This window comes from Camelina sativa, chromosome 10 (assembly GCF_000633955.1).
Source record: "Camelina sativa cultivar DH55 chromosome 10, Cs, whole genome shotgun sequence".
NCBI lineage: Eukaryota > Viridiplantae > Streptophyta > Magnoliopsida > Brassicales > Brassicaceae > Camelina > Camelina sativa.
The window spans coordinates 13,500,897-13,526,436 of NC_025694.1; the positions used below are offsets into that span (position 1 = coordinate 13,500,897).

At 31.9% G+C, this 25,540-nt stretch overlaps 6 protein-coding genes, 1 non-coding gene and 1 pseudogene across 7 annotated transcripts in view; 3 read left to right on the forward strand and 5 right to left on the reverse strand.

The window, feature by feature from the left end:
- Window positions 1-1,043, forward strand: part of LOC104720337 (translocase of chloroplast 159, chloroplastic-like) — a 3,961-nt gene extending 2,918 nt beyond the window's left edge. The window contains exon 2 of the mRNA XM_019231392.1: window positions 60-1,043. Within this exon, the coding sequence (XP_019086937.1) occupies window positions 60-901 (842 nt within the window). The 3' untranslated portion in view covers window positions 902-1,043. The remainder of the gene's footprint in view (window positions 1-59) is intronic.
- On the forward strand, window positions 6,718-8,800 carry LOC104718810 (heat shock factor-binding protein 1-like protein 1). The gene is made up of 5 exons (XM_010436614.1): window positions 6,718-6,820; window positions 7,695-7,748; window positions 7,862-7,885; window positions 7,983-8,025; window positions 8,442-8,800. Exons 1-5 carry the CDS (start codon window positions 6,818-6,820, stop codon window positions 8,570-8,572), a joined length of 255 nt encoding a protein of 84 aa, XP_010434916.1. The 5' UTR covers window positions 6,718-6,817; the 3' UTR covers window positions 8,573-8,800.
- LOC104718811 (protein RALF-like 33) lies at window positions 12,364-12,965 on the reverse strand. Its single transcript, XM_010436615.2, has one exon. It carries the CDS (start codon window positions 12,887-12,889, stop codon window positions 12,530-12,532), a length of 360 nt encoding a protein of 119 aa, XP_010434917.1. The 5' UTR covers window positions 12,890-12,965; the 3' UTR covers window positions 12,364-12,529.
- On the reverse strand, window positions 13,564-15,761 carry LOC104718812 (myosin-3). Its single transcript, XM_010436616.2, has 8 exons — window positions 15,550-15,761; window positions 15,378-15,452; window positions 14,681-14,719; window positions 14,555-14,608; window positions 14,375-14,428; window positions 14,152-14,205; window positions 13,967-14,038; window positions 13,564-13,839 (listed from the first exon to the last, which is right to left on the reverse strand). The coding sequence occupies exons 2-8, from the start codon at window positions 15,447-15,449 to the stop codon at window positions 13,726-13,728; spliced, it is 459 nt and encodes a 152-aa protein (XP_010434918.1). The 5' UTR covers window positions 15,450-15,452; window positions 15,550-15,761; the 3' UTR covers window positions 13,564-13,725.
- LOC104720338 lies at window positions 16,001-17,026 on the reverse strand (annotated as a pseudogene).
- LOC104718813 (vesicle-associated membrane protein 724) lies at window positions 20,558-22,941 on the forward strand. The gene is made up of 5 exons (XM_010436617.2): window positions 20,558-20,857; window positions 21,790-21,931; window positions 22,040-22,160; window positions 22,382-22,444; window positions 22,529-22,941. Exons 1-5 carry the CDS (start codon window positions 20,665-20,667, stop codon window positions 22,676-22,678), a joined length of 669 nt encoding a protein of 222 aa, XP_010434919.1. The 5' UTR covers window positions 20,558-20,664; the 3' UTR covers window positions 22,679-22,941.
- Window positions 23,021-23,093, reverse strand: TRNAK-CUU. The gene has a single exon. It is a non-coding gene; the product is annotated as a tRNA-Lys (tRNA).
- LOC104718814 (60S ribosome subunit biogenesis protein NIP7 homolog) lies at window positions 23,770-24,679 on the reverse strand. Its single transcript, XM_010436618.2, has one exon. It carries the CDS (start codon window positions 24,584-24,586, stop codon window positions 24,023-24,025), a length of 564 nt encoding a protein of 187 aa, XP_010434920.1. The 5' UTR covers window positions 24,587-24,679; the 3' UTR covers window positions 23,770-24,022.

Consider the following 25,540-nt stretch of genomic DNA (forward strand, 5'->3'; position numbering starts at 1 on the left):
GATAAAGAAGAGCATGAGAAAGTTCCCAATTGATGTCTTCCTTTATATTGACCGTCTAGATGACACTCCAGACATCCGTTTACTTAGAATCATCACTAGTTCTCTAGGCTCATCAATTTGGCAAAATGCTATCGTGGTTCTAACTCATGCAGCTTCCGATGTGCCAGATACTATAAGCTACAAAGACTTTATTACACAGAGATCTTCTCTTATGCACCACTCAATCAGACAAGCAGTACCTAAGTTAAGCTGTGTAGGCCAGAGCAAGATGCCTAGAATTGTTCTGGCAGAGAACAACATGAGCTCTTTCTCGACAAACAAAAGCAGTGAATCTACTTGTCCAGACTGGAGATTGAACCTATTGATCTTATGTTGCTCGGTGAAGATAAAGTCTAAAGCCGGTTCTTTGCAAAAGCAGAATCACAGCGATGTGGAAAAGGCTGGTGTCGTTGGCTCCCAGCCTAGCTCTTTCACTCTTTTTTGTTCATTGTGGAATGTTTTGCTTAACTCAGGGCATACTTCTTATTCACATGATGATTTGGAGGAGAAGAAAAGGAAATTACTGGATTCTTACCCTAAAATTATCTGGGACGAACAGAGTCAAGAATGTCTGGAGCAAGAAACACTTCTCATTGAGAATCAAGAACCAGAAGACGAGAAGACTTGGGTTCCTGGTCGTGTGAGAACCAGAAGAGGAAGACTTGGGTTCCAAGCAACAAAAAGGTTGGGTATCTATCTCGATACATCCGATTTGCACACCGGGTTTTCCATTGGAAGCCGTGGCTGTAGAAACGACGAACAGGACTTGGTGAGGATGAGAGGGTCAATGTCTGTTATAGGTTTGGTTCCTATGCTGATGTCCGTATTCACTTCGGTCTATGGTGGAAAAGAAGATATTTAAAATTGCTCTTGTTGTAGAATTTGTTACATATCACATGTTTTCGTCATCACTTTTGGATTCTGTGTTTAGGCCATTAACAATACACGAAACTAAATATATTAAATACAAATGTTGTGAGGATAAGGACTCTTCAGTTTTGTTACTTCTTCTCCTATTTGGTCGTTTTAATATATTAAATACAAATGTTGTGAGGATAACGACCCTTCAGTTTTGTTACTTCTTCTCCTATTTGGTCGTTTTGGTTTGTGGGGTTAGAAACAATCTAACCAAATGGTGTGGACTTGTGATCTAGTAATTCATGCTATAATGTTCAAGAACCTCCTTAATTTGTCTACAAACTTCAGTCATCAATGTGTATTAATCGGATTGTAGGATTGACCCATCAATGGATTCAGGGTTTATGCCACATTGGTCTTATACAAGTCAAATTGGTCTGCCTTTAATCATCAAGAGAAACAAAAATAAGCCAATTTTTAAATTGAGATAATTACAAATTAAGATACTTTAAAATTGTATTATAAATTATTTTCATTGTGTGAACTTAAAAAAATACTCTTAGGTTGTATGCTAACTTAATTTGATGTGTAACAAAACAATGTTTATGATTTTGTAAACAACTAGGATTTACTCCGTAGTACACTACGGGACAATTTTTACGTTTTTTATTTGATTATTATATCTAATTTTTATAAATTTGTAAATATAAGTAGATGGAGTTTTTTTTTTTAGTTTTAATATAAATATTACAGTTTTATTATATATATACTAGGATCAAACTTGCTCTACAACGCAGAGGAATATTTACAAAGATATATATGATCGTAACATAATGAAATCATATTATGTAATAAGTTTAGATAAAATAGTATATTAAAAAATGAGTATATATTCATTAAAAAAAACCTTTTTTAATGTTGTAAAGATTGCATTCGTAAAAATTACACACTCACAATGTATGTTATGGACTAACCTAAAATAACCCAGAGTAAGTAGATTATATTAAAAGTCTATTCTTAAATAAGTAATATTACAAAGTATGATACTGTTGAGCTAATTTTTTTTTTACATGTTTTGTCCCGTCGAAAATTACATATAAACCTTCAAAAATGAATTTAAATTAATTACTCCAATGATTTTAAGATGTTGTGACACATTGAAAAACTACATATATATCTATAAAATGAATTTTATTAACCACTCCAACAATATATCAATGATGGAGAAATCGAACTATGATTTTCATAAAATAATAGACTTAGAAAATACTCTATCTCAGAAGAATTAATGTAAATATATTCATAAAAAAGTTATTTGTGAACAAAAATATAATTATCGCTGACTATGTGACGGCTAGTTTGAATACAATTTTTTTTGAATAAATTACTCTACAATTAGAAATAGGATTTATATATTCAATTAAATATTATGAACATTCCAAATTGAGTTTAATATACTTTGATAACTAGGGAAATGATGATGGTTTTATTTGGTGTTTTTGTAATAATTAACAGTATATTTTATTAAATGTATGTGAGTCTTACTTATAAAAAGAGTAATATATCACCAGACGAAATTATTTACATGTGTTGTAGTACCAAATTAAACTATTTAAAATTATATGAGTGTTGATCCAAATCTGTCTCATCATATAACCTTGTCCGATAATATTTTACATTTTTTATAAGTTTGAATGTTTATAATATTTTAAGTTTTCTAAAATTATAAAAATTATTATATCCAGTATAAAAAGAGATAACAGTATTTTAATGAATTATTAATTATATATTTTTAGTTGTAGTATATAATTTTGTTTGTGTTTGGCAGATAAATATGAATTTTTCATAATTATGAAGTAATTGTAGTAATTTGAAAACTAATAGTATGTGAAAGACTATATTTTAATGTTATGTAATGTTTTAATTTGAAGAGATTGTTTTATAACACGTTTAATAAAATTAAGATAAATATATAGAAGCTGTAACTTGAAGAGTAATTTTATAACATAAAGTAAATCATGTTATTAGTTTTTGGGTTAGTTTTTGTAAAATGTTCAATAATCAAACTTTATTTTTAACATAAAATAGATGAAAGAGATAAATAAGAAGAAGTTTGGTTGACAAAGACAAAGTTAAATCATACATTCTCTTACTTATATTTTCTGTACAAACTCAACCTACGGAGAGAAAGATAAGTTTGAAGTAGAAAACTGTATATGATCCTGATAATAGATAAGTAGAAATATTTTATTCAACATCTTTGTTCTCCAAATTCTGAAAGACATGTTTAAACACCACATTAGTTGTTGGTGTTTCAATCTTGCCGTGTGCGCCAAAATAGCTAGGCGGTTGCGGTGAATCTGTTTTGGAGCTTAAGAGAATCCTACCAGTGACTTGGATGTCAGATTTGGACCATAAGGCAGAAACATTCTTAGCATCTTATATTATGGATCCGACAATGTCATATTGTAGATGTTCATCTAATTTGGAGGAGAGTATGAAGAGGAAGGCAGCTTCGAGGGAAGAATCCAGTGACAATTACCTCTCCTCTCCTGATTCTTTTGAAGTCCTGATGCAAGAAGAGCTTCTACATTTCCAAAAGCATTGGTCCAAAGGTGAACCAGGGAAATGATGATGATTTTATTTGGTGTTTTTGTAATAATTAACAGTAGATTTTATTAAATGTATGTGCGTCTTACTTATAAAAAGAGTAAGATATCACCGGACGAAATTATTTACATGTGTTATAGTACCAAATTAAATTATTTAAAATTATATGAATGTTGATCTAAATCCGTCTCATCATATAACCCCGTGCGATGATATTTTACATTTTTTATAAGTTTGAATGTTTATAATATTTTAAGTTTTCTAAAATTTTAAAAATTATTATATCTGGTATAAAACGAGATAACGTATTTTAATGAATTGTTAATTTTTTATTTTTATTTATAGTATATAATTCTGTTTGAGTTTGGCAGATAAATATGAATTTTTCATAATTATGAAGTAATTGTAGTAATTTGAAAACTAATAGTATGTGAAAGACTATATTTTAATGTTATATAATGTTTTAATTTGAAGAGATTGTTTTATAACACGTTTAATAAAATTAAGATAAATATATAGAAGCTGAAACTTGAAGAGTAATTTTATAACATAAAGTAAATCATGTTATTAGTTTTTGGGTTAGTTTTTGTAAAATGTTCAATAATCAAACTTTATTTTTAACATAAAATAGATGAAAGAGATAAATAAGAAGAAGTTTGGTTGACAAAGACAAAGTTAAATCATACATTCTCTTACTTATATTTTCTGTACAAACTCAACCTACGGAGAGAAAGATAAGTTTGAAGTAGAAAACTGTATATGATCCTGATAATAGATAAGTAGAAATATTTTATTCAACATCTTTGTTCTCCAAATTCTGAAAGACATGTTTAAACACCACATTAGTTGTTGGTGTTTCAATCTTGCCGTGTGCGCCAAAATAGCTAGGCGGTTGCGGTGAATCTGTTTTGGAGCTTAAGAGAATCCTACCAGTGACTTGGATGTCAGATTTGGACCATAAGGCAGAAACATTCTTAGCATCTTATATTATGGATCCGACAATGTCATATTGTAGATGTTCATCTAATTTGGAGGAGAGTATGAAGAGGAAGGCAGCTTCGAGGGAAGAATCCAGTGACAATTACCTCTCCTCTCCTGATTCTTTTGAAGTCCTGATGCAAGAAGAGCTTCTACATTTCCAAAAGCATTGGTCCAAAGGTGAACCAGGGAAATGATGATGATTTTATTTGGTGTTTTTGTAATAATTAACAGTAGATTTTATTAAATGTATGTGCGTCTTACTTATAAAAAGAGTAAGATATCACCGGACGAAATTATTTACATGTGTTATAGTACCAAATTAAATTATTTAAAATTATATGAATGTTGATCAAATCCGTCTCATCATATAACCTTGTCCGATGATATTTTGCATTTTTTATAAGTTTGAATGTTTATAATATTTTAAGTTTTCTAAAATTATAAAAATTATTATATCCGGTATAAAACGAGATAACGTATTTTAATGAATTGTTAATTTTTTATTTTTATTTGTAGTATATAATTTTGTTTGAGTTTGGCAGATAAATATGAATTTTTCATAATTATGAAGTAATTGTAGTAATTTGAAAACTAATAGTATGTGAAAGACTATATTTTAATGTTATATAGTGTTTTAATTTGAAGAGATTGTTTTATAACACGTTTAATAAAATTAAGATAAATATATAGAAGCTGAAACTTGAAGAGTAATTTTATAACATAAAGTAAATCATGTTATTAGTTTTTGGGTTAGTTTTTGTAAAATGTTCAATAATCAAACTTTATTTTTAACATAAAATAGATGAAAGAGATAAATAAGAAGAAGTTTGGTTGACAAAGACAAAGTTAAATCATACATTCTCTTACTTATATTTTCTGTACAAACTCAACCTACAAAGAGAAAAATAAGTTTGAAGTAGAAAATTGTATACGATCTGGATAATAGATAAATAGAAATATTTTATTCAACATCTTTGTTCTCCAAATTCTGAAAGACATGTTTAAACACCACATTAGTTTTTGGTGTTTCAATCTTGCCTCTTTGTTGAGAATAAATAATTATAAAAACCCTAAGTTGTAAAGAAAGCAAGAAGTGCTATTAGAAGTTAATAAATACATAACAGATAATGATATATGTATACATGAGAAAACATAATAAAGTGTTGATTAAGATCTGTTTTTCATCAGCTAACACCAATCACTTGCGCTAACACCAATCTCTTAGGTAAGCAAATGAGGCGGCCATTGAAATCATAAAGTTTATTATGGATTACTATAAGTAAATTGTGTATGTTGAGATGATTTTTCTACCTTCTATTGACAAGTTTTTATAGAGATCTTTGATGAAGCCAAGGTTAGGTATGATTGCGATGCGAGAGCAAATTGGTGAGCAAACATAACATATTTAAATAAAGAATGTTAGTGTAGCAAATTTTATGTTTCATATATTTTCTCGATTTTTAGCTAAAAAATGGGGTAAATTTTTACTGACTTACGACTTCATGATTAATGTTTAGTACTAAAACCGCTTAATTATTTTCTTTATCTAAAAGTATCTTTCCAAAACCGAATTTTGTGATTGAAATCGTTATGAATGAGTATTTGTGTGTATATCCATGTTAACAAATATGCTCGTATCTTGATAATTAATATGGATTTTGTTGGGTTTTTTTAAATCCCGAATATTATACCATATCTTCAATATGGTTTCTCGTTTCAACTAATGTAGGGATTAATGAGGATCTGAATTTAATTTCGGGTTGTGCATTTCAATTTTGAACCGATCCATTAGTAAATGTTTACCGAAATAACTTTAATTACCTTTGATTAATCGTTTAAGCATAAAGACATTTGTGTAAATTAAAAAGTGGCACAAAAATGTACTTACAAAATGTTAAGATAGATCAACCAAAGTTTTTGAAAAATGGCCAGAGATTTAAAAAAATGTATATCAACTTTTAGTTTTTTTCTCTTTCGTCAACGAAACTTTTTTTTCTTTCTTTTTTTATTGACACCCACATTTTTGATTTGTAATCCGGTTAAAATTAAACCAAACTGGATCATCCTAAGATCTTGATCTCACTACCCAAACGTCCATATAAAATTGAAATTTGAAATTTGAATAACATTAGCACACACACACAAGATCCCACCCAATGAAATCATAACGACGGATACTAAAGTAAATAGGGATATTTTAGACATTTCATATCTATAAGTCTGGGTTATATTATACACACATCGCTTCTCTCAATCGTCTCATCGCTTTTCGCTGAATCAAAATTTTTTCTCCAAATCGTCCGATCAGACTGAAGAAAAAACCCTAAAAATGGTATGTCTCCTTCTTCAGATCAGTGCGCGTTTCTTGAATTTTGTCGTATTCATTCACGAATCCTAGGCTCGTTATTTGGATTTTTTCGATTTAATCTTAAGACTATATTTTTCCCTATGATATATCTTCGGATTAGGTTTTTAAAACGGTTCATTGGAATGTCGCATGATTTTTTTTTCGAATTTTGTTCTGTTATTGTAGATCGATTACCCAAATTGTGAGTGTATATAGCGAAATCTGGACGATTTGGGGATTTTTTTTTTGTTTGTTCGATTTCATACTTTGAGAATATGGTTCTTTGCAAGAACTCCAGTATCGCGAAACTTGAACGAAGCTTAGGATCTGTTTTCTTTCTTGTATAGCCGTGCTTAGAAATGTTCATGTATCGGAGTTTTTTTTTTTTTTTTTGGTGTTTGATATTGGTACTAAGAAATTTCAGATTGAGGTTTCCTCTATGAGTTAAATAAGCTTATATATACTTGATTGTCCTTAAAACGAGGTTTTACATTGTTATAAAGCTTCAGCAATAGAGTTCAGATTGTATATCTTCGGATTAGGTTTATATGTAGATTAAATATTAGCTTCAGCAATAGAGTCCAGTGCTGTGATCATAAAAGTTCAGGATCTGATTGGCGAACCGTATAAGTTTTCATTGGGATGTCAATGTATTGAGTTTGCTGTGTTTGATGTTGGTACTAAGATTATTCAGATAGAAATTATACTTCATGAGCAATAGTTTATGCTTGTGTTTTATCCTCAAAATGATTTTATTCATTATTATAAAGCTTCATCTTCCTGTCTTGATGCATGCAATAGATCCGATTGAGTTGTGTTTTTGCTTCCTCTTACACAGTATTTTCCTTTATGCGTACAGGATGGACATGATTCTGAGGATACTAAGCAGAGCACCGCTGATATGACAGCTTTTGTGAGTTTCCGTTTCTTATAGAATTATTCCTTCTCTTTGTTTGGTATGTTTCTCATTTTCAGACAATACCATCACTTGGTTTTATCACTGATACCTTGAATTTTTATACGCAGGTCCAAAATCTTCTCCATCAGATGGTAAGTTTTTCAGCTTTCTTTTATGTCTTCTTAGGCCTTGGAATTATAACTTCAATAGGTAGATTCTGATTAAATTTGGTCTCATTGTGTGTTTCAGCAAACCAGGTTCCAGACAATGTCGGACTCCATCATCACAAAGAATATCCTTATACCAATCTGTGGTTTTACTTGAATGTTGCTTGCATTAGAATATTTTATATGTCTCCCTCCTAGAGCAGTAATGATGATCCGTGATAAGTGATTCTTTGTGTCTTTAAGAAAAGAAATTTAGTACTAGGAATAAGCAATGATCAATAGAATCTGTTTCTGATTTAAGTATGTCTTGAGAGGAGTCTAAATGAGTCTGTTCTATGGATAGTCATAGAACCTCATTGTTCCATGGTGTGTTCTCTTGTTAAGTTGATATTATATACATACTTGTTCTTCTGCTCGCTAACAAAATCCAACTTTGTCACCATGAAATTGTACAAATTTTGGAATCTGTGGGAACTCTTTTGATCAGCAATTTTGTGTTCATGACATTTTGGTTTTGATCTCCTTAACTTTAATGGTTCACTTGATGAGATGGGAGGTAGAATCAATGAGCTGGAGCAAAGCATCAATGATCTAAGAGCCGAGATGGGAGTAGAAGGCACTCCTCCTCCAGCCATCAAAGATGAACCCAAAACACCGGCTAGTTCCAGTTGAAAGGGAGGGTGGTGCTCACCAACTATCAAATGCTTGACAGGTCATGATCTTTTTGCTGATAACAGCATTTGCAGAAGAAAAGAAAAAAAACTATGGAAATTTGTTAAGAGCAGTATTTACATTTAAATTCCTGTTTTAAGAAATGGGTTTATTACTGTTAAGTTAGATTGATGATGTGGTGCGTTAAATTATTCTGCACTTATGAACTATTGAACTACCTTTTCTATTGTGGTTTTGAGAGTAGTAAGAAGTCATTACAACCTCAAGTTATCAGGGAAAAAAAATAGCTAACCAAGTTTCCAACTTAGGAGCCATAGGAAATTATGGTAATTACAAGTTTTACGCAGTATATAGCAATTACAAGTTTTACCCATGAACAATACAGTATCGTAGATATGGTATAGGTTTTATTTGAATCGAGTCTCATAGCTGTATTAGGCTTTCATTGTTTGAAACGCAATTTCAATGTTCGCATGTGTTTTTTACTTATAACAAAATAAGTGCTACTTCTATAGTAAAAATATATATTCCAGTTTACTTTTACGCCCAGTGTGAATTCAAACAAAAGAATGTATTCCAGTTTACTTTTTGTGTCCTATTTGTTGAAAAGTAAGAGGTTGGTTCAAAAAACAAAAATATAAACGTAAGCACAAGCAACGAAACAAACTTATCATTATCAATTTGTCAATAACAATCGGCTGGTAATGAGTTGGTATATGCGCATCGTCCATAACGTATGAGTTTGCGGTCGAAAACACCTTTCTCCACACTTTGGCTATGTAGAGTAAAATCTATATAACTTAATATTCTATAAATTAATAAACACTATAAATTAATAAATTTTGTCAGTTCTAAGTCAGACCAGTGTAAAAAATAACAAAATTCGATAAATTAATAAGATAATAATTTTTCTGAAATCTCCATTTAAAATATGGTCTCAGTAATATTATAAATTAATAATCATGTAAATTTACATATATATATAATGTATGTAAAGAAAAAAAAAATATAATGTATGTTTTTCCTAAAGCTCATATCTACAAAACAACTGTTATGTTGTATTTTCAAACTATAATGATATAAAATATTTTGTAACATGTCATAAATATAGCTACATATTTTTAAGTTTTTCAATTTTTAGATATCCATCATTTACATTTTGATAGTTTGATTGACTATTAAAATACAACAATCTATATTATTATTCATATATTTAATTATATATATGTCATGTGTATAAGTGAATTTGTCTATTGTATTCGTAATTTATTGTTAATAATGTTTTCTAAATATTACAAATTCAATTCCAATACCATAAAATTTTGAATATCCGAAATTATTGTTAAAATTGTCTAAATTTGTAATTTTTAAAAGTTAAACTATTAAAATATATCTATAAATTAATATCACTATAAATTAATAAAATGTCTTGGTCCCAACATTATTAATTTATAGAGGTTTTACTGTATTATTTACTCTGTAATTTACAATTTTACAGTATTATTTTTGTAGGGTATTATAGATGTACACTATATACAGTAAAACCTCTATAAATTAATAAGGACCACAAAATTTTATTAATTTATAGAGGTTTTAATTTATCGATAAATTAATAATTATTAAATTATCGATAAAATAATAAAATATTAATGTATGGAGAGATTTTTTTCATTTTCATAGTTTGAAACATTTTTTTATTAAAAATAAGATACTTTTGTTATATTCACACTTTTATAAAATTTTCTTAATTTACAATTTTAGATATCCTAATATGATGGATGTTAACAGTTTACTAGATTATCCAGGTGAAAATAATAAATGTTTAGAAGTTTCAGAGTTTAGAATAAATTGTTATTACTATCTTTCATGATGAAGTCCAAGAAGATATTGCGGTATCTTTAGAACCATCATATTTAAGGAAGCAACTATCGCGTTTAGGATGCTTCAAAATTTTTTGATGCAATTTGAGAAAACAATACAAAAAGTTTTTGATGCAATGAGAAAGATTATAGATGAGCTTAAACAAAAATACAAATTCAAGAATATGCAAACAACAATAAAGTTATATTGCACTAAATTTCTTAAATATATATATATATATATATATTTAGTTTATATCATTATTAATTTATGATATTTATAAGACCATATTTTTATATAGAATTTTTTTAAAAGTATTATTTTATTATTTTATCGAATTGTGTTATTTTCCGGACTAACTCGGGACCGAAAAAATTTATTAATTTATAGCGAATATTGATTTATAGAAGTTTTACCGTATAATTATACGTAAATGTGATAAACCCCTCGAGGGACCAAGGAGCAAATTAAGGGCCGTTTGGATGAAGTGCATTAAAAATTAAAGTGTGTGCTCTATATTTAATGCTTTGTTATTTGTTTTTTTGACCTTTCTCCCCAAAATCATCCTCCCCTCCAATTATGGGAGTAAATTAGTGTTTCTCATGTTCTCACTTCTCTCACTTCTCTCATTGTAAGATCATGGACATTGGTGTAGGACACATTTTGGTCCCTCAAATATAATAAAATTATTTTCAGAGTTTCTTAAATTTGGTATGAGTATTGGTGAAGTTGTCCCTCAAATATAATAACATTAAAGACATAAGTGGCATAATGGTGAAGTTGTCACAACAGTGAGGACCACGGTTCGAACCTCCAATATGCGAATTTTTAATTTTTTTCCCCTTAGCGAAAGGGTAAATATGTAACTTCGTCCAGATCATCTTCTTCCACCTATCAACCCTAATGGCCGATTCATGTTTCCTGCGTTTTTTTATCTTCTGTTTTTTCGATTTTCTTTTTTTCACTATCATTTTTTCACATATTTTAACCCAAATAGCATAGATCTACCTTCTGTCTATAGATTCTTGACAAAAAAAATTGAGTTTTATAAACTTTTTTCTCAGACCGATTTTTCTACCGATTATGACCAAATCGCGGCGGTTAACCACCGTCCACCGCCTCCATGCCGCTTAAACGGCCGCTGAATCCGATTTTTAGAACATTGCAAACATCAAAAATAAAAACAACCAACACCAACCACACAGATGCTACCACGTGTAGCGAAGGACACAACAAAGATCGTCCTGTTTGGAGGAACATTTCTTCAATAATCTGCATATTTCGATTTAAATTTAAAATTTTAATAGTGAAGAACGGACTAAACTAACGCTAATGCACATACTCTAACGTTTTCTTCTCTTTTGACATTTTTTTTTCTCCTCCTTTCAGCCCCAAGTGGCTCCTCCAACAAGACAACTCAGCTGTTGTACTCACAATTGTTGACATATTTTTCCTTTTTTTTCATTGTTTTTTACACAAATTGTAGGAATATTTAATTTAATATAAAATTATTGTTAGTTCTATACCAGAGAAAAAAACGTAATAAATAAGCCACGTGTGGCTCTGCCGAAAGCATTTGCATGTGAAGCTGCCTGTTTAGTTTTTTTGGCACCAACCAATTCCAATTATTGCCTCTCTATTTTTCCAACTTCTCCACAGTTTAAATATTATTCAACGATAAAGTAAACAACAACAAAATTGATTTTACATTTTTTTTTATTTTGGTAGGAACAAAATTGATTAATTGCCATCATATTTTTCTCCATTTGAATTATAAACAACAGCTATAATTTTAAAATCAATTTTTTTTGAAAAATCACATTTATTCCATACGATATGAACACCTGGATTTCTCTATTGCACATGCAAAAAGCACCCATACACATAAATATCATTTTTTTTTTTCACACTACTATTATATGTTCACGAAATTGACTGTATGAAAATGATACTGCAATGAAATTTTAAACATAAGTAAATATAATACTCTTAGGAAAAAAATTGTATAAATATAAAAACAAAAGAATGGAGGATTAAATATTTTTTAAAAAAGTACATAAAAAGAGAAGAGAAAGTAGTAATAAAATTGGTAAATCATCATCGTCTGCAACGAGTAATGGCACTACAACCACGAGAGTAAGGATTAGCCTGAGCTCCACGTCTGCAATTGTAGTAAGATGCGCCGCGTCGTGAGCATGGTACCGTGTTCCTCTTCAGCGCACCGTAGCTTATGTACTTCGTCGTAGCTAATATGCGCCTGTTGATCTCAGAGTCCATCTCGAACTCCTCGGATGATAAGGAGCACTCGGCGATGGAACCGGTGCATCTCGACTCGATGATCGGCATGAAAACACCGACGGAGGATTGGGAGGTTGTTGTTGCGGCGGTGGTGAGTAAGAAGTTGACGGTGAGAATTGCGGTGATTATCGCACCGGATTTTGTGGAGAGTCCTCTCATTGTTTCTTTTTCTCTGAGCTTTTTTTCTGGAGTGTTTGAAAAGTTTTATTGAAGACAGAGAGAGAGAGAGAGAAATGGTTTAAAAGAGAAAGTGTTATTGAAATTGCCACTACCGTCTGGAATATTTACGGGTTTATGCCACTTGACACTAGTATAAAAAAAGTGTTTTAACGCGTTTTTAGGTGCTTTGTGTCCTTCAATAAACTTCGTTTTTTTTATTTTATTGAATATGGTACCAACTTATGAAAGAAAAGAAAATATTATATAGTTAGGCTCAAATTGGTTGACAAATCAAAAGTTAAATTGCAAAATTTGAACAAATGAAGAAGAAGAATATCAGAAGAAACGAAAAAAAAAAAAGAGTAACTTTTATTTCAAAAATTAAACACACAAGTGAAATTATTGGTATCATGTAGTAGTACTTGGTTGGTTGGTTGGTTCATTGATTGATCCATTTTGAAATTTTAAAAGATTCTATGTATATGTATATCTTAAAATTAGGGGAATGCACGACACTATATGTATCTCCAATCTTAAGATTTTGCATATTAACTTTGGATCAATAATGGGATTGACATGCATAAATATGTAAAAATCTCGTTTGATGTCAAGAACGGAGGAGAAGCTTGATTTTTGAGATATGTACTAAAGTTGGTTCTGTATTTGGAATCAAGTTATTGGCATAGCAACCCGCTGCAAACCATTGAGTCATGGTGCATCATCATTAGAATCAACTAAACCGCAGAACTACACGTTTTAAGCGTACTAGTACAATCTCAATGTAGTGGTAATTACTAGTAGTAGTAGTAGTAGTGACAAGATCATAAGACAAACATCTAATGATCTGATTCTTTCGCATTGTCATCAGTCGATGGAGCTTCGAGTTTCTCTTCTGTTACCTCACTGCTCTTATCCATTTGCTCTTTTGAATCTTTGGGGTTATCTTGTAGCTGCAAGTCACACAAAAACAGAGAATCGTGGAGGAAACATAGATTAGTCTCTCTGAAAGCCTAAAAGCCAGTCTTTTCTCCAATCTATTGAAAACAATAAGGAGGAAGAGTGTGTCATGAGACTCACGCCTAAGTTTTTCAGGCTAGCAGAAACATCATCTTGTTGCTGATTTAAGGTGGTTTTCAGATCTTTGAATTCCTAGTTGTATGGAAATGAAACGAAAAAATCAAACATGTATCAAGATACAGAAACTGGTAATATACCAATGTGCATGCTGCTTAATATATATACCTCACGGATACATTACATACCTCACGAAGCTGCTCAACTTCAAGATTCAGAGTCTTCTTTAGCCCAGAGAGCTCCTGTAAAGCACCAAGGAAGAGTTTAAATCAGTTCAAGAGGAGAGCTTTTCTATCGCCTTAAACTGATCCTGGCTAAGGAAAGCGATTCTCTTTGGGAGCAAAGATTGTATATTTGTTTGACAGACAAAAACCACAAACTGTAGTAAAGAGGACTAGGAATGGGACTCACCTCACGGTAGACTTTAACTTGAGTGTCCAATTTACCTCTCCAACTCTGTAAGTCCTGTGACGATAACAATAGAGAGATAGATAGATACAAGATTGATTGTTATATTCCTTAAGAGAAGAACATAAATGTGTAACACAAGATGAAAAAGTCAGTGATGAGCATATGGTGTAACAAAAGTACCTGTTTCAGATTCTGGATCCTGTTAAGCAACTCAGCCCTTGACTCGTTCAATTCCTACAGAAAACAAAATCCAGAACTGAGAAAACCGCTTGATCATAAGATAGAATGCAAGACACAGCAACATACCGTGAGCTTTGAATCAACAGGACTGGTGTTATCTTTCTTCTGCATCAGGGAGAAACAACCAAAGATCAAATATCAATTTCAGTCACAAGTTTGACACTTGTATAAACAGGAAACACAACAAATGTTATAGACAATCATGCTTTAAGACCAATGAGATTATTGTTAATTTACAAAACCACAAACAAAGCCATTAATCAAAACCACCAAAAACTTCCACTGGGAGAATGATTCAAACACAATCTGAGTACCAAATCTGAAATCTATTACACAGTGAATAGCCTCAAGATCCACCAGATGTAAATAAAATCAACTCAAGATATCTTGAAATTGTTCAATCTAGTGGAACTCTATAAATTCAAACAGAACCATAAAATCCACAAGAACAAAAGTGAAGTTTCAGCCAAAGAAACATAGGAAGAAACGAGACCTTCTATATACCACTTCAATCCAAATCAAGAACACAAAACAAAAGATGTGTTGGAAGCTGCAGACAAAACAAGGATCTAAGGTTCCAAGCAATGCCACATTGAATCCCAAACCCTAGATAAATCTGAAATCAAAACCCCCAATTATAAAACAACCGCAAAAATCTCAATTTGAACAACAAAAACTCAGAAACCCAGAAGAACCCTAAGAGTACTCACGTAAAAATTAAAGTGATTAGAGAGAGCAAACGAGAGAGAGCGAGAGAGATTACAGGAGCAGTCAGAGAAGATACGGAGAGAGGAGCCGGTGGAGATGTTGAATCGGAAGTGGTTTGGTCCGCCATTATCTATAGATTTTAAAGAGACAATTACAGGCGAAGACGAAGAAGAAGAAGAGAGATTTGGTAAAGTGAGAAGAAACAAACATGAGAGAGAGAAAGAGACCTTATTCGTAGTGATGTCGTTGCTCAGACCAGACGCTCAAATTTTCAAAATACCAAAATTGACAAATAAAAAATAATAATTTTACTTTTTATCTGATATGTGATAGGTTGTTGCTGTTGTTGTTATTCCCGAGACTTGGTCTTGTTCTTGTTCATCCGAACTAATATGGCTTTTCGTTTTGTTTTGTATTTTTAATATGTCGAAGTTAGTCGGTAATTTTGGTAAGCAATGAGTTCATGTTGTTTTAAGAGGGGAAAGAAATTGTTTATAGAGAGGATTACAGAAGAGAAAGAAAAGAAAAGCGAAAAATCAGAAATACAAAGAGAAATGAACAAAACAGAGTTTGGCCCGTCAGATTAGACACAAATTCTCCCATCATTATTATGAGTCCACCAACCCAAAAAAGCCCAGCTTCCAATCCAAGTCTCTATCATCTCTCCTTTGGCTCTTGTTACATCCACCATCCATTTCCATATCCTGTTGGTGACGACGGTGGTGCCGGCGGTAGTGAGTCTTCTGGTGTCTGCAGTCTATAACCGTACGGTTCATATCCTTGGAGGCTCGGTGATTGTGGTATGTAGTTGAAACGATCAATGACTTGCTCTACTGATACAGTTTTACAGACAGGTATTGGAAGGTGATCATCATTGTCCGGTCCAACGACAAATGCATAGTAAGGTATGGGAAGAAGATCATCGCTCGGTCCAACGGCAAAAGGATGTCTCGAATGACTTGGTAGCTCAGGCAGCCTAGGAAACTCAATCGGCACTTCTGGTGGAGCCAAAGGTAGATGCTCCATTTGTGGTGATGGAGGATGACTTGGTGGCTCAGGTAGTCTAGGAAACTCAATCGACACTTCTGGTGGATCCAAAGGTAGATGCTCCATTTGTGGTGATGGAGGATGACTTGGTGGCTCAGGTAGTCTAGGAAACTCAATCGGCACTTCTGGTGGAGCCAAAGGTAGATGCTCCATTTGCGGTGATGGAGGATCAGCTGGTGTGTCGTCTTCCAAATTCTGATTAACCATCACTGGTGAATCCGATTTAAACCTGTACTGAAAGTTCAAAAATCCGGCTTGTTTTCCAGACAGAGTTCTCACCTGACGATTCATCAGTTTCATCTCATGATTGTTACTGCCACTGCTAATTGGCTGTGTGATTGAATTCAAAAGCTCAAGTAACGGAATGTCAACTCTTCCGATTTCTTTGTTACCTAGGATTCGACGAGAAATTAAACTCATGACAAGTGTCAAACGACCATCACGGACTAACCTCTCGTTGACGAAAAATTTGAGAGCTTCATTCCAAATCGGGTTAGATCCACGAGAGCGATCGATAGTGGTTTTCGCTTTTTGTTTTTTCTAGGTGTTTTCGTCACGAATGTTGATTTTGGCACAAACGTCCATCTTTGTGATGAGATTGACATTCAAAAGGCTACTTGCGGAATTGATGTTGAGCTCTAGAGTTAGATTCGCCATAACTGTGACGCGAGTGTAACATCAACTCTACGGAGGTGATCTTATAATGTAAAAGAAAACGATATAATAAACTAAATGTAGAAAAATATATTTAAATGGAAATAAAAGATTTAGTCATTACATACTTGGAAAAAAATTTCAGAAATACATTGCATCCAAATGAAATTTTGGAACCCATTTTTTCCCATAAATATACAATTTTCTTTAGTATATGTAGCATAGATATACTAATATTGAAATTGTGACTCATTTGACATGGGAGAAGATTTATTAGTTTCAAAAAAATATTTTATTTTGCAGTATCAAAAAAAGTAATCTTATCAAATGCAAATACCATATTTAGAAAAGAATCCGATACAATTATTTAGTGAAATAAATAAAATAATAATTAGTTGTGTTTAGGTGATCTGAAATCCTAACACGTCTCTGCATTTCAAGTTTCTATCCGCTTAAATTTACTAAAACCTATGTGGGTAATTGGTTAGGATGCAAAAAGTTTTAGAGCTTTTAAGCCCAATTGTAACAATTGTCTCTCACAAACATCTAGTTTTTACATGATAAATTTTTATTATTTTTTCATATTTTTTCTTCTTCTAAAAAATATTATTTTGAGGTTTTAAAGACTGCATGTTTTCTTCTTACATAAATATTATAAACGAAAAGAATATAACTATAAATAATTTATAATTACGACCTAACTCATCATCCACTATATCATGTAAAAATATAATGTTTCCAACTAAGATGATCGTAAAATTTTTTATTATGATTTTTTTTTTTGCTATAATTTAGTTACGAGTTTTATTTGTTTTTGTTGATTGGCCACTATTTTGTTAGTCACAAATTATGGGATTGGTAAAACATTTACAACAATTCATATTAAAGGAAAATAAAACGTTAATTTCATTTCCATCGATTTTTTTTTTCGGACAAAACAAATTCAGTGATATCAAAAGTGTTACAAAATCTTCCAAAACAAATAATTACATAAGCATCATATACTAAATCTTATTATATAAAACTTGGTTCTTAACGTTAGTAATTCACCAGATCGTGACACGTGTTAGTTTTAACGATCAGAGATCAAAGTTAAATACTCACCAGATCGTGACACGTGCCAGTTTTAACGATTAAATATCTAAATTAGTAACTCATCAGATTGTGACACATGTCAATTTTAACGATTAGAAATCACATATTAAAGTTAGTAACTCATCATATCGTGACACATGTCAATTTTAACGATAAAAATCACAGTTTTCAAGCTTGGTAAAATGATGCATAAGATAATTGTAATCTTATTATATTAAAAAAACTTTGTTAATCCTAACAGGGAAAGTATTGTTAATATACCCCTCTATATAAGCAAATAGATGATGACATATTTTCCACCAAACAAAAAAATTTCGACTAGCTTTGTTTTACTTGGTAAAAAAAATTCTTTGTTTTTTATTAACCTTTTATTTGACTCATCATTGTTCTTCAACAAGTCTCTAAGGCAATTTGTTTGTTGTCTAATCGAAGCAACTATATAAAAGATTCCTAGATATTACTATGTGTTTTCATCGTCGTTTCTTTGAATTTTGTTTCGTTTCTCAATTTTATATTGCATACTACTCAATCTTAGACTTTTAAATGTTAACAAAGTTTCTTATGCATAATAACTAAGGTTTTGAGATTAACAAATTTCTCACGGTATTATTATTATTTTTATTAATTTGCAGGATAGGTAGCATAAAAATAAAGATGAATACACAAATGCAAGATAACAACAAAGATTATATAACACTAGATCAACTAAACAGAAAGCGTTCTTATCGTCGAACGATAGTACGTCTTACAAGAAAGTGGGAAGCAAAAAAAATTTAAAAAATAAGGAGCTCATTGGAATAAATTTTCTCATAAAATAGAAAAAGGATTAAGGAAAATATATAAAAAATTATTAATTTTTAAAAATATAAATACTCACTTCTATATAAACATAGACCGTCTCATATTATTCATCTCACAAAAAAATTTATGTTCTATTGGTCAAACTTTTTTAATAGGAAGACAATTTTTTTTATTTTTTTAAACCAGAATATACTCTTATTTTCTACCTTTTTAGTTTGGAGTAGGTAACAATAATATGTTGACCCAAAAAAAAAGGAAGATTAATATATGCATCTTTTTTTTCTAATATTGTATTTTAAAATTTACTGTAGTAGTTTTAGATTGTTTTATTTAATTTATATTTTCATCTTTGAATTATTTGAGATTCATATATTATCGTGCTTATAATTTTCTATTATTTCATTAATTATGTCAAATTAATTTTCTTCTAATTTCTCAACTTTGATTGGTTGGTCATAGACCTTTTTTTGTGCAAACATAATTGTTACCATTCGTTCAATCTCAAAAGTAGTTAAAGAGGAGAAGGCCATCAACCTAATAGTTCGATAAAATAGGCTAATCAAACACAACCCCACAACAAATATAGATAGATTAGAAAAACATAAATCATTGTTGATAGATCCATAAGAGCTTGGAGATAGAGGCTACATCATGGTGTGTCAAAAAAAATTCTATGAATACATTAGGAAATTTAACATTAGTTACTAACAAAAGATTTTGTAACGTTGGAAAAGTGTCTTTAGTTTCATTGGTTGTTGGAGCAAGCCACTTTGAGATAGCTAGACGTGAACATGTTCTCTCCACACATGAGGAGGGCATAGTCGAGGTTATCTCTATGGTGGAGGAGGTTGGATGCATGGTTATCTGTCCAAGGGAGGAAGATGGGAGAGGTTGGAAGCAAGATTATCTCCCCAAGGGAGGAAGGCGGAGCAAAGGTTCTCTTCATGGTTTAGGAGATTTGACGCAAGGTTCTCTCCATAAGGGAGGAGGGCAGCATCGAGGTTCTCTCCATAAGTGTATTGTGATGTAATTTATTTTTTATTCAAAATGTTTTTTAAGCAAACAATTTTAATGATTAAAGAAACTATGCAAAAATGAACATAAAAAGACATATAATAGTTGGCTTAATTTGTCCATATAGACATTTTCTAGGTAGTGGTAAATAATATATTTGTAACATATAGTATATATAGATGTAAAAAATACATTCGTAATGATAACATACATAAAATATTTATATATGTATATAAATCAGTGTATTATAACAAAAATATATATAAATAATATACAATAAATTTTGATATAATTTTATTAAATTTAATTTTATTTACAAAACCTTAAACCCGCACATCGGACGGGTCCTTATCTAGTATAATATAAAACTAAAATATGAATTTGACAAAATAAATTTCTCAAACTCTTACTGGGTAAGAGATTATATAAAAGTATTATTTTCCTCATGTATAAAATAATTAATAAATCTTTTTAAAACAAAAAGTTATTCTTGACTATCTTCTCTTTATAGAAACTCCAATTTGCACACTTATATTTCGAGAATTTTGAAGATGTTGGAATATATCAATTCATGAAATGAGTAAAAAAGTGTAAAGAAAAAATAAAATAAAAGTGAAGTAAAAGAGTACACGGGAAAATACTTGTTCCTTTGCTCCAAAGGTAAAGAATCAAAACTCTCTCTCTCTCTTTCTCTTTCTCCCTGCCTGAGCCAACTCGGTGGCGCGACTCAAATGGGTCAGGAATCGTTTATCTACAGCTTCGTCGCCAGAGGCACTATGATCCTCGCCGAGTATACAGAGTTCACCGGTAATTTCCCGTCTATTGCTTCTCAGTGTCTCCAGAAGCTTCCTTCCTCCAGCAGCAGCAAGTTCACTTACAACTGCGATCACCATACCTTCAATTTCCTCGTCGAAGATGGCTATGGTTTGTGATTCATTATCTCTTCTCTCGTGGAATGAACAATAACATTGTCTTGTTTTTTAAAAAATTGCTCTCTTTTGGTTGAACCCAGTATGGATCTATAGCTAAAGCTTTTATGGATCAATATGAATCTTAGGGGGCGTTTATGGATCTTTTATATATTGAGTTCGTCTACTTGTTGATTCAGCACTGTTATTTGTATTGGTTTCATTAAGATTTGTAAAAAAATGAATCCTTTTTGCTGATTTGGTTTGGTTTCCACTTGGAAAATACTACTAAGCACACATATGTAAGTTGTATATCTAAGCTTGATAGATCTCTTTGGACATTATTGTCTTTAAAGATTCACTTAGTAGCGAAAAGAAAATCTCAAAAGTCTTTTGAGTGTTTTGTAGGGGTTTGTATGTACTATCTATTAGTGTTTCTATTTTTGGTTTGTTGTATGGTGGTGAGCGCTTTTGCATTATGATTCCTATATTTGGAGATGCCTAAATGTGATGCCGATTTGAGATGTTTGTATCAGTCTTTCTATAGGTATCAGTTAATGGTTTTGGAGATGAAAAGATTCCATCTTTGGCATGCATGAGGCAGGATCTGACTGTATATTGTTGCTCCCTGAACTGGAATCTTCTTGTTTAGCACTTATCTATAGGTTTAAAAGTTCTTAGACAGTGGTTGTTTAGCATTACTATTCAAGTACATTCAACTTGTGGTTACTCTTGTTGTGTTAAACCGTGATAAATCATATTGGGTTCTCTATTTGCGGGGTGTCCTTTGAGTTTAACAGGACATAGAAACTGATTAATGTTTTGCGTTGTTAGCAATGTTATGAGGAGAACTAGTTCTTCTATATCTTGCGGAAACTTAAGTATATGTGTATTTCACTTGTACAATGTTCCTTGACATTGACATATGTCTTTGTTATGCGCTTTCAGCATATTGTGTTGTGGCGAAAGATTCTCTTAGCAAGCAAATCTCGATTGCGTTTCTGGAACGTGTGAAAGCTGATTTCAAGAAGAGATATGGAGGTGGAAAAGCAAGCACAGCTATCGCCAAAAGTCTGAATAAGGATTTCGGGTACTTAATTTCTTATAAACTTTGTGGAAAGATGTTCGATAATATATTGAATACAAGTGATAGATTCTTTTATACCATTGACGAAATTGGTCACAAAAACAACTGCAGGCCGGTGATGAAAGAACACATGAAGTATATTGTTGACCATGCAGAGGAGATTGAAAAACTAATAAAAGTCAAGGCTCAAGTTTCAGAAGTTAAAAGTATAATGTTGGAGAACATTGACAAGGTATTTGCTAATGATGACTCTCATAGTTTTTTTATCTCATTCTTCTCTTATGTCTTTCTGCACACTTAGACTATCAATCATTTCTCCTTTGCTTTTACCTTTTACAATGATGTCTCTGTGAAAAAGCCATTACACGATGTTGGAATGTTGCCTTTAAGCAGAGACAATTCACTGTTCATTTACGCTTAGTACTTATCCAATATACTTTTTTTAATCTATAGGCAATTGACAGAGGGGAAAATCTAACTGTTCTTACTGACAAGACCGAGAATCTACGTTCTCAGGTAGTTAGCATACTTGACCTTTAAATAGCTAATCTTCTCTGACATAGCATAACTTTTAACATAAGTGTATTTGAACCTTTATAGGCGCAGGAGTACAAGAAACAAGGAACACAGGTGAGGAGGAAATTGTGGTACCAGAACATGAAGATAAAACTTGTGGTTCTCGGGATCTTGCTACTACTTGTTCTCATTATCTGGATATCAGTTTGTCACGGGTTCAATTGCACCGATTGAAGACACAACAAAATACTCAGTATGTGATGGTTAGAGCCTTCCGCGGAAACGGCCACAGAGACAAAAAGTCTCCGGTAGAGAGATAGGAGAGAGAGAGGGGGAACAAAACAGTACCATATTTTATATTGCAAGGTTTTGACTTTGAATGTTGTATTATATGTAAGTGTGTGTGTGTTCTTTCGTTGGATTAACAAAAATATGGTGTAGGTTAACAAATACAATATGTACCGTTTAGAGCTTCTATGTTGCATAACTAAAAAACAGTGAGGATGTCTTAAAGTAAGAAAAAGAACATATGGACGTATGGTCGATGTAGTAAACTTAAAACGCAAAAAGGAAATGCGCCCACCGTGGGGCTCGAACCCACGACCACAAGGTTAAGAGCCTTGCGCTCTACCAACTGAGCTAGACGGGCTTTGTGACTGAACCACCGTATTAAGGATATAGCCCCTAGAAAAATTGTTTCTAGACAACTCATCTTCGCATCCAAGAACGGAAGAAAACTGTAAAATTGCAGGAATAAGTGAAAATATCAATCCGTATACTTAGCATATAAATATTCTTCTTTGGTCCTGTATTTGAGCTTTGCAGATGAAAAACCGTAATGTTTGAATTTTTTATTGTCTAGAACATCATCAAGATTTTTCAGGAAGAGTTATGCAATGTGTGTCTCAGTAAGATCTCAGGTCGTAATTATTGGCTCAAGGGCTCACCACATTATTTGGCGATAGTACACAAACGTATAGATACTTCAACAGACACAGTAGTAACTTAAAATGAAAATTTCCAAGCTTGTGGACATTGCAGCTTTTAGGCTATAGAACCAAGTCTGTTTCCAAACACAAACCTTAATCATCAGCTTACATATTCGATTCTTCACATATATTTGTAAAACTTTAGCCTTTAGATACTCGGTTTCAGGAAGATCGAGACTTTCATTGATCCAGCACCATGTTGCGCAAAATTTGTAATGATTTCATATAGTTATGTGCCTAGTTAAGTTCAAGATTCAAGCTTGTGAACAATTTCAAGCTTTACGGACCAATAAAATCAAAGCAAAATCAAGCAGTTTCCAACACAAATCTAAATCATCAGCTTACCGAATTGATAATTAGCGTATGTATGTGAGCGTTTACACACCCAAAAACACTCACAAAAACAGCAACAACACCTCAAAACAGATTCATAAAAATCGAGACTTTCCATAGTTTCAACAAAACTTGTAACAACCGCTACATACCTTATAACTTAGAACAAGCAGAATCAAGCTACTGAGTTCAAGACCCGACTTACATAAAACTTAAAAGAAACATTTCCAACAAAGACAAAAACCTTTAAAACCCATCAAAGCTCATCTTCATCCCTCAAATACTCTCCAATATCAGCCTGATGAAGCACAACAATACCGTTGGGATCCAATTTCCTACAATCCTGCGTACTCTTAGCCGCAATACCAAACCCTAGCGGAACATCAGACATAGAGAACACAACAACACCATCTCCAGGAACAATACTATCAGTAATCCTCCCTAACCCTCCTTTCAACACATGGTTCCCGTAAAGGAAAGACATCTCCGAAGTGGGTTTGAGCCATACCTTGTGTTTAGCATTCGCCGCCAAGATACTGAGCGACATAATCGTCAGATGGAAGCTACCGGCGTGGGTGTACTTGCCGATGCAGGTTCCGAGAGAGACTAGATTTTTCCTGGAGATGTTCGTGGCTCGCTTCACGAGCGCGTCGCTGACGTAGTAGACTCTGTTCTTCTGGAGGCGGAAGCAGTAGCTGCCGGCTGTTGATTCGGGTCCTTCGTCTGATGGGTTCTCCACGATCTTCTTGAGGTTGTTGCCCACGAATTTGAAGAGCTTCTCGAAGACGACGGTCGTCTCGGTCTCGTCTAAAGGTCGCATCTTTGGGGGAAGAGTGAGTAAATTGAATTTGGAGAAGAAGAAGCTCTCTGTTTCTAAGAGGGATTGTATTTTCTAGGGTTTTAGGGTACCAAAACCTAGTGCGGCCGATGAGTTTTATGTAATTTACAATTTGGTCCTTCTGTTTTAGAAATATATATTATCATTCCAGCCCTTGGAATTTTTTTATCTTTAACTTTTATCCCCTATTTTAAAATTTTCTTCTAATACTGATTACACTCCATAAAATCGTTAGGTAGATCCTCTCCATTTCCATTAATGACAAATCATTATTTAGGATCAATTATCTAATATTTTTTGTTATTTAGATATTTAAATTAAAAGTTTATGATGTTCTACAATAACTAATGTACAAACTTTTAATGAAAATCATAAAATTATGTTTGTGTTTACCATAATTTTAAAGATGATACAATAGTTTTCTATTTTATTGATGTTTTTTTTCTTTCAATATAAATAGAAATAGAAATATATATATATACTATATATTTTATTTAATAAAATAACGTTAAAAATAGACTCCGATTAATCCCCACTTATTCTCCAATTTTCTCTTTAGGCACTAGACCACCCGACCACCCGACTAGCGCCTAACAATCATATATATAAAAGTAATGTTTCACTCTGTCCTTATTGGTCCACTTGGCAATGCAATTTTAACAAAAAAAAATATATATTAAAACACAATTTTAAAAACAATTAATTTTCACATTTAACTCACATAATATAAAACGGAAATCATATAAATTTCCCCTATAAATTATACATTATCTTTATTTCTCCACTAAGTTGTATTAATCAATTGTATTAAAACAAAACAATAAATTAGAATTGTAACTCTCATTTTTCTAAATGTAATTTTTCATCATTTCTCTTCTTATAAATACTCATTATCTTATTCTCTTAGTCTATCACTTTTTCATTTTCTCATATTCT